We start from the raw sequence: 9,409 nt of genomic DNA, 5'->3' as shown, positions 1-9,409 counted from the left end.
CATCAAAATTAAACGAAATAAACATTTGAAATATATGAGTTTGTATGTAATGTATGAATATAATATACAAGTTTCACTTTTTAAATGGAATTACTGAAATAAATCTACTTTTTCATGAAAATCTAATTTTATGACCAGCACCTGTAGTTCTTAATAATGTAGACACTTGTTTTGACCTTCTGGTCCCCCCAGGTGCTGCCAGTCAGGTGCTGCTATACGATTTATTACCAAGAAGCATTGTTATAGCAAATAAATAATCTGTCAAWAACMAATTTCCTTACCTTTTGTGCTAAATTATTTATTTTACAGAGCTGGAATGCATCATTTGAACTAATAAATAAAAATGTCCTTATCAGTTGATTGGATGTCGGTAAATCAGACATGTCAGAGTTTTAAACTAAGATCATCTTATGATGACAGAAGTTACAGATGTTTTAGTCAAACATTGAGTGGAATCATGAGCTCTAATTGTGGGATGTGACACTCAGAGTTGTTTTTCTTTGGGCTGATCCCTGCTTCATGAGTCTCCATAGCGAGCAAACGGACACAAAAGATTTATAATTGTTTAAAACCAGATGTCCCTCCTGACACAACCTGGGCTCAAACCTACAGCACTGACCACTGAGCTGCCACGGCCTCCATGTCACAGAGTTTATGTTGTCGAAGTCTTTCAGCTACTTCCTCTCATAACTTTAGCTTTGTATCTGCAAAGCTGACTGAGTTAAAGCCACTTTTCTGTTTTTTGTTGGCTTGGCTCCAAAAGTTACTATTTTTGACAAGTTTTGTTGAAATTCATGTTATTTTCACAGAAGACAACACAAACACAGAGAGTCAATAAAGTTCAACTGTTAGGATGTGTTTACAGGACAGAAGTACTTTGTTGTAACTAAAGTGACACCTTGTTGCTCATTTGACCAACTTCCTCCCCTCTGAGTCTGATTCCAGCTGTTTGATCATCTTCTTTCTCAGCACGATGGCAGCTGCTGCTAATCTGCATTCACGCCAAATCCCATTTTAGTTCACATCCTAAACCCCTTTTTTTTCTTTTCTCCTTCTTCTTGATTTTTTCTTCCCTCACCCCTTCCTCCTTTCCATCCCATCATTCCGCTTGAAAGCCTGGGAACCAGTCGGGGGATTTTAAAGGAGAACAAAGATCTGTTAGCTTTAGTCACGAGGAACAGTAAAAAAAATATATCCTGCAGTTAAGATTTACAGTCTGTTATGTGTTAAAAACTTGTTCAAATGTCAAAGGTGGTCATCTGTGAACATGTGACTAACCCTGTGTTTATGTTTCACACATTTTTAATTAGACTAAAAACAGAAGTGAGAAAATGAAAACCAGGGAAATTAATACATTATATATTGTGTGTTAAAGAGGCTCACTCAGTTCAGACTGTGACAGAGTTTTATGATTCATTCTGCTGTTTAATGGGGCTGCATCACAAAAATAAAACAAAACTGTCATGGGAGGAAAGGAGTCATGCAGGCTTAATACAGGAAACTAAAAAAAGCACAACTTATTATGAGCAAAGACCAAAATGTTGATGGCAGCAAAATCTCCTTACATAAATACTTGAGGAGGTCCAAAGAATAACAAGGAGAACCAGGAGCACAAGAAAAAATACTGAGATACAGTTATAAACCACAGTGCAACAAGTACTGCAAACATTAGTTTTAGATTAATGTAGGCACATCACAAATATCCAAACTCTATGTTACCTTTACAGACCAGGATTGATGGGARACAAAATAAAAATTATGTACATCATTTGACTCATTAATGATGGACAGTAATATAATGATTGCGTGTCAATCAAACATGTTTCTTTATTAAAATATAAAAGTTCTTCTTTAATTTCTATAAAATTTACTTAAGTCCTCATACTTTGTTTTGTATATTTTCACTCTGTGTGAATTGCTTGTCACTTTGCTGCTGATGCATCTAAATTTCTCCCCTGAGGCACAATAAATACGATTTCTATTTTAATTCATTTATACTTTTATTAATATGCCACACCATATTTCTGTCTTTGTTAAAGAGTGTAAATCAAAGAATTTGAGCATAAAGCTCATATTTCTAATGTGTGACAGTGTCCTGTATTATAACTACATCTCTGTCATTTGTAACAAACCAAACTGTGTGGAAACTGGATAAAAATTTGTGGAGTTATGACCGTTATAATTATAGTTGAGGGGGAACAGCTTCCTCAGTCTAAATAAAAGTGCTTGGTGCTCAAGAGGGGCCCATTCAAGATGGCAGCCACGCTGAAACGTCAGCTCCAATAGGTAGCGTCACTTTGTAGGGTGTCTACATGTATGATGTCTGTGGCTGGGCCTGTGCTTATGTTGCCAACAATATCACTTGGTTCAGTTTGACCTCTCTTCCTGTTATCTCTGTCTAATTAAACCTAACTCCTGTTATAAAACTACCCTGATGTGGGTTTCCCCCGCTCTGTTTGCCCCTCCGGCTCAGTGACATGCCTCTCAGTGGTGTTAGTGCTCAGGTTTGCAGAATAATCTCCTCTTTGATTTCCCACTCTTGTCCTTTGTCTTCTCTGGCAATATTGGTTTTATCCACCGTTACTCTCCAGTTCCAGAGCAGACTGTTGTTTTCAAGCACACAAACTCCTGGACTCGTATTTATCAAACTTCTTAGAGTGGAATTTCAGACTTAAGTGCTGAGAATTTCTTAGATTTACTCCTAGTTTCAGACTTAAGTGTAAATATTATCAAAATTCTTAAGAAGAATCCCTCTTACTCTCTCAGAAATTTAAGTGGTTCAGTGTTGCCACTAGGGGTAGACCCCTGAGAAGACAGAGATCARAGCTGTTCTCCTCTAGAATACACAAAAGCACAGCTCAGAGACTGCACTAATTGGGCCGGGGGTCCCCCACCTGTGTGTAGTTCTCAGCTATATTATAGGAGAATAACTAAAATAAGGTGTGGAAAATAGGTTTAACCATGTAATACAAAAGAAATAAGGGGAAAAAAACAATATAAAGTTGGACTAAAAGGCAGATATTTCTGTGCAGCTTTTGGAGAGAATACAGACCWAGATGAAATTGTTGGTACCCCTTGTTTAATGAAAGAAAAACCCACAATGATCACAGAAATTAACTTGAATTTGCCAAAAGTAATAATAAATAAAAGTTCTATGAAAATGAAAGTCAGACATTGCTTTTCAACCATGGTTCAACAGAATTAAAAAAATAAATAAATAAAACTCATGAAACAGGTCTGGACAGAAATGATGGTACTCTTAACTTAAGCTGCACAAACATTTGAGTCAATCACTGCAATCAAATGATTTCCATAACTGTCAATGAGACTTCTGCACCTCTCATCAGGTATTTTTTACAAAAACTGATTTTAAACCGCAATATAAATCAAATCATTAATTTTTAGCATGAGCTGCTAGATTGACAGCAAATTGATGTACAGAGCATGGTACATGCTGCACAAACAACATAATATTTCAAAAACACAATCAGTATATGTAATATATAAACCTGTTATCCTTGTTGTTGCAGGCCATTGAGTCTCTGGGCATCATGATCTACAAAGCTCTGGACTACGGCCTGAAGGAGAATGAGGAGCGGGAACTGAGTCCACCTCTGGAGCGTCTCATCGATCTCATGACAAACTCAGCCGAGGCAGAAAAGGAGTCCTGCCCTGATGAAGGCTATGAGGCCACAGAAGAAGAGGACGAGGCAGAGGATGAGCCTGATAATATCTCTGAGGTTCACAACTACAGAGATATTCTCAAGGTACGTAGCAAAAAGAGTCCTAACAGTTTTAAGATAATCACTGTTGGTTGTTTGGTTTTGTGCTGGTGTTGATGTTTAGAGTAGCATTTGAAACAGATTTATAGTACAAGACATTACCATAGAGATGGATCAATGGATTTGATCAAATGAACCCTCTGCTCGAGGCAAAGACCTACCTCTAACTTAACAAGAACATTGCACTTATTCCAGCTGAGAACCATAGCCTCAGACTTAGAGGGGATTATTCTTATCATGCCATGCTGAAGGTTCTGGCTTCATGCACATGACACCAACAAAACCACATCATCTGCAAAAATCTAAGATGAAACCTTGAGGTTCTTAAATCAGACACCCTCATCTCCATGACTACACCCTGAGATCTTCATAAACTGCACAAAATAGATCAAAGATGTGGGCAGTTCTGACAGTCCAACCTACAGGAGCGAACTCGACCTACCAAACCTACATAGTAGCRGGTCAACAGTTAATAAGACTGATTTAAACAGTGAAAGATCTTTGTGTCWCTTTTGGTATGTGTAAAATACATGTAATTTACCCAACTTTTCTTTCTCATTGTGGAACAGTGAACTAGATRTTAACCCTTGCAGGTTTGCTAATGGGGTCATGGGAGTTTMTCTCTTCAGTGRACATGTGTTTTGTGGAACTGGAGAAGGCTTATGATGATTTTCTCAGAGGAACTCTGTGTGTGGTTTTGTGGGAGTATGTGGTGCCAGGGTTGATTTTTAGGGTGATCTGGTCCCTGTATAACCAGGAGCAGGAGCTGTGTCTGGGGAGACTTTGCATCAGGTGGATGAATTAAGGTATCTGGATGTTTTGTTCATTGGTGATCATAGGATGGAAGATGAAACAATGGGGCCTCATTCTTAGTAAGGGAGTTGCYTCGGTCAGTCGTGCTGAGGAGTTGAGTCAAAAGCAAAACTCTCAATTTACTGGTCTATCTATGTTCAAACCCTCACCCATGGTCATGAGGTTTGGATCATGATAAAAAGATCCTGGATGCAAGTGGTCGATAAAAGCTTCTTTCGTAGGATGGCCAGACTCAGCCTTAGAGCTTAACGTTTGGCTGAAATTGGGACATGCAACAAGACAATAATCTCAATAACACAGAGGCCTAATCTACAACAAAACAACTGAAAAAGAAAAGAATTGAGTCAAAGTCCAGACCTCAGCCTGATTCAAAGGTCTGATGGAAAAAAAAATCTGTTTAAACTGTGCATATGGTTATGGTTATGGTGTGGTTATGGTATATGGGGATGGGCGAAACCCATGTGAGCGGAGGCCTCATAAATGGGCCCATTACTCTCCCCAAAAGAGACACTGAGTTTTTAATCAAACCTTCACGTCCCTTGAAAGAAGGACACCAGGTTAGAAACACTCAGTGTTCGAAGCTTCTCGGGATCCATAAAAGGTTCTCCAAGAATTCTTTCCCTTTGACTACTCAGGGCCAAGCATTGGTCCAAGTAGTGCAAAGAGGTTTCTAATTCAATGCCACAGGCATCGCAATATGCAGGCATTGTTTTACACTGTGCTTAAACAATGCCTGCAAAAGAAACAAAAAAAAAAACAAAATATAAAATCAAGGTTTTAAAGATCTGAGAAAAACAGGGTCAGTCAGAAAGCAATTAGTTAACTGATATTAATATAAGTTTTACAAACGAATGAATCATGGAGTTTCACTCACTGATTTTGAATTTTACAGTATTTTACTGTGTTACTGCGAGTTGTGTGTTAATGTCTTATCAAATTTTAATAAATAAACTCTAATTCTAAGTAAAACAATAAAAATGTAAGAAAGTAGGCATACTTTGTTCTATAGTTTCATATTACCTAAGTCTAAAAGAGGCTATTGCCACAAAAATGAGATAACAAAACATTGTCGTATGCTACTTTTTATTTTTATTTTTTTTACACTTTTTTGCTGCTGGTTATTTGGACAGTTATGTTATAACATTATATTATGATAATAAATAAGTTACATTTAGTTTATTAGCACTTCAACTTTAGATCCAAGCAAAAAAGAAGCTACTGTCAACATGTTGTCATCTACAGCTGAAGAAACTGAACGTTCTTCTTTTTCTCCACTGCAGCTTTGCATGGTTCACCTGCCCAGTCGTTCAGATGCTCCCAGTCACTACCAAGCAGTCTGTCGAGCACTTTATACTGAAACCAGAGAGCTATGGACTTTCCTGGAGAAGATCAAGAGTGCCAAAGAGGTGGGTCTTCTTCATCATCATCATTGTAGTTTTGAGGTTGATCGATGTCGAGATTGATAAAACACAGTGATGATAAATAGTAATAAAAACAAACAGGCCTAATTCTGCCTATCTGCATTTAGAAGTGTACTCCTGATGATTATATTGTCATTGTGTGGCAGATTCCAAGGTGGACACAATGGAGTACAGGCTGGCAACAAAATAATGTGCACGACTTAGAATACAGATGTGTAGGCTGGCAGAATGGGCTGCCTAAAAAGCAGCCATAAAGCTCACTGGTTACTTTGTTGTAAAGCTTTAAATTTAATGAAAGTGCAAAATTATTTTCATGCGCTGTCCATTTGCCAGATAGTCTATAACAACCACAGCCCAATAAGATGCTGGTGTTATGTTCTCTAATGCCAGGCAGTAGACGTGTCTTAAACCTATTTGTGATGTAGGGGGAGGGTGANGTATAACCAGGAGCAGGAGCTGTGTCTGGGGAGACTTTGCATCAGGTGGATGAATTAAGGTATCTGGATGTTTTGTTCATTGGTGATCATAGGATGGAAGATGAAACAATGGGGCCTCATTCTTAGTAAGGGAGTTGCGTCGGTCAGTCGTGCTGAGGAGTTGAGTCAAAAGCAAAACTCTCAATTTACTGGTCTATCTATGTTCAAACCCTCACCCATGGTCATGAGGTTTGGATCATGATAAAAAGATCCTGGATGCAAGTGGTCGATAAAAGCTTCTTTCGTAGGATGGCCAGACTCAGCCTTAGAGCTTAACGTTTGGCTGAAATTGGGACATGCAACAAGACAATAATCTCAATAACACAGAGGCCTAATCTACAACAAAACAACTGAAAAAGAAAAGAATTGAGTCAAAGTCCAGACCTCAGCCTGATTCAAAGGTCTGATGGAAAAAAAAATCTGTTTAAACTGTGCATATGGTTATGGTTATGGTGTGGTTATGGTATATGGGGATGGGCGAAACCCATGTGAGCGGAGGCCTCATAAATGGGCCCATTACTCTCCCCAAAAGAGACACTGAGTTTTTAATCAAACCTTCACGTCCCTTGAAAGAAGGACACCAGGTTAGAAACACTCAGTGTTCGAAGCTTCTCGGGATCCATAAAAGGTTCTCCAAGAATTCTTTCCCTTTGACTACTCAGGGCCAAGCATTGGTCCAAGTAGTGCAAAGAGGTTTCTAATTCAATGCCACAGGCATCGCAATATGCAGGCATTGTTTTACACTGTGCTTAAACAATGCCTGCAAAAGAAACAAAAAAAAAAACAAAATATAAAATCAAGGTTTTAAAGATCTGAGAAAAACAGGGTCAGTCAGAAAGCAATTAGTTAACTGATATTAATATAAGTTTTACAAACGAATGAATCATGGAGTTTCACTCACTGATTTTGAATTTTACAGTATTTTACTGTGTTACTGCGAGTTGTGTGTTAATGTCTTATCAAATTTTAATAAATAAACTCTAATTCTAAGTAAAACAATAAAAATGTAAGAAAGTAGGCATACTTTGTTCTATAGTTTCATATTACCTAAGTCTAAAAGAGGCTATTGCCACAAAAATGAGATAACAAAACATTGTCGTATGCTACTTTTTATTTTTATTTTTTTTACACTTTTTTGCTGCTGGTTATTTGGACAGTTATGTTATAACATTATATTATGATAATAAATAAGTTACATTTAGTTTATTAGCACTTCAACTTTAGATCCAAGCAAAAAAGAAGCTACTGTCAACATGTTGTCATCTACAGCTGAAGAAACTGAACGTTCTTCTTTTTCTCCACTGCAGCTTTGCATGGTTCACCTGCCCAGTCGTTCAGATGCTCCCAGTCACTACCAAGCAGTCTGTCGAGCACTTTATACTGAAACCAGAGAGCTATGGACTTTCCTGGAGAAGATCAAGAGTGCCAAAGAGGTGGGTCTTCTTCATCATCATCATTGTAGTTTTGAGGTTGATCGATGTCGAGATTGATAAAACACAGTGATGATAAATAGTAATAAAAACAAACAGGCCTAATTCTGCCTATCTGCATTTAGAAGTGTACTCCTGATGATTATATTGTCATTGTGTGGCAGATTCCAAGGTGGACACAATGGAGTACAGGCTGGCAACAAAATAATGTGCACGACTTAGAATACAGATGTGTAGGCTGGCAGAATGGGCTGCCTAAAAAGCAGCCATAAAGCTCACTGGTTACTTTGTTGTAAAGCTTTAAATTTAATGAAAGTGCAAAATTATTTTCATGCGCTGTCCATTTGCCAGATAGTCTATAACAACCACAGCCCAATAAGATGCTGGTGTTATGTTCTCTAATGCCAGGCAGTAGACGTGTCTTAAACCTATTTGTGATGTAGGGGGAGGGTGAAGGGGTATTTGGCCATTCAAACAGATTGTACCAGAGACACAACTAAGAAGACAAGATATTTTTGTAGRTGAATGATTGCTGGTGTATTTTTGTTTGGTATCGCAGTAAATTTTCCTTTACGGGCATAAAATATAACATAGTAGGCCAGTAGCTAAAGTTCTGTTTTATTAAAGGTGTAAGCYAGGAAACCACAGTTTAGGGAGTCATCTTCCTGTCTGGGTAATAACTCGTAGCTCGTGTTAGTCTGCAGCGAACAACATCGGTGAAAACTGTGTATGAACAGATACTTGAGGACAAGAGCTTCCTGTGTTTCAGTTGCAGTCAGCTGATGGAGTRGTCCATCTGTGACTGAGGAGGAAGAAATGAATGGAATGATGAACACGAGTTCATCCCAGATTATTCCTGAAAAACATTCAGCTTTGACTYCCTACCCTTCATTTTTATGTTGTTCATGGATTACAACATGGAAAAAAGTCATAAATCTGATTGCATTTACAYACAAAAATCTTAAACATCTAAAGTAAGACATTTAATTTTTTCATTTAAGGGATTTTTCCCACAAATAAACATGAGATTAAGCTGTTTGCAGTAGATAAGTAATGATTCTCCTAATTCATTATTTCCTTTATGGTATGATAATGGATGCAAATATTTGCATTACCAGTGAGAGTCGTATTTGTTCTGTTTTGTTACATCTTTAAAGGGGCAATATCATGTAAAATCAACTTTTTTGAGTTTTGAATCATGTTATAATGTTATACCCTCATAAAAAACATGCCCAAAGCCTTGCTCTGACTCATTCATGCATGTTTGAGAAATCCTGCAGCGTTTTTAGGCAGCCATGATGAGGAGCAAAACGACAGGTGGGGACCAGAAATGCCTTTTGGTACCAGAAACGCCCCTGGGACGTGTCTTTAAGCCGAACTTCCTCATTGCGGAGCGACCCCCCACTTCCCCACACACCCCGCCCATGACTCCTGCAGGCTCTCGGGTGAAACTGAAAGTGAAACTTAAACTGTCTGCGGAGCTCCTA

At 38.1% G+C, this 9,409-nt stretch overlaps 1 protein-coding gene across 1 annotated transcript in view; it reads left to right on the top strand.

Moving 5' to 3' along the window:
- LOC106523623 (protein spire homolog 1) overlaps positions 1 to 9,409 on the top strand; it is a gene marked incomplete in the record, with an annotated part of 48,250 nt that overhangs the window by 14,994 nt on the left and 23,847 nt on the right. Inside the window, 2 exon segments of the mRNA XM_014017116.1 lie at positions 3,531 to 3,767; positions 5,876 to 6,001. Coding sequence (XP_013872570.1) covers positions 3,531 to 3,767; positions 5,876 to 6,001 — 363 coding nt within the window.

Source organism: Austrofundulus limnaeus, unplaced genomic scaffold (assembly GCF_001266775.1).
Source record: "Austrofundulus limnaeus strain Quisiro unplaced genomic scaffold, Austrofundulus_limnaeus-1.0 Scaffold161, whole genome shotgun sequence".
In the NCBI taxonomy this organism is placed as follows: Eukaryota; Metazoa; Chordata; class Actinopteri; order Cyprinodontiformes; family Rivulidae; genus Austrofundulus; species Austrofundulus limnaeus.
This window is presented reverse-complemented; position numbering and strand designations above follow the sequence as displayed.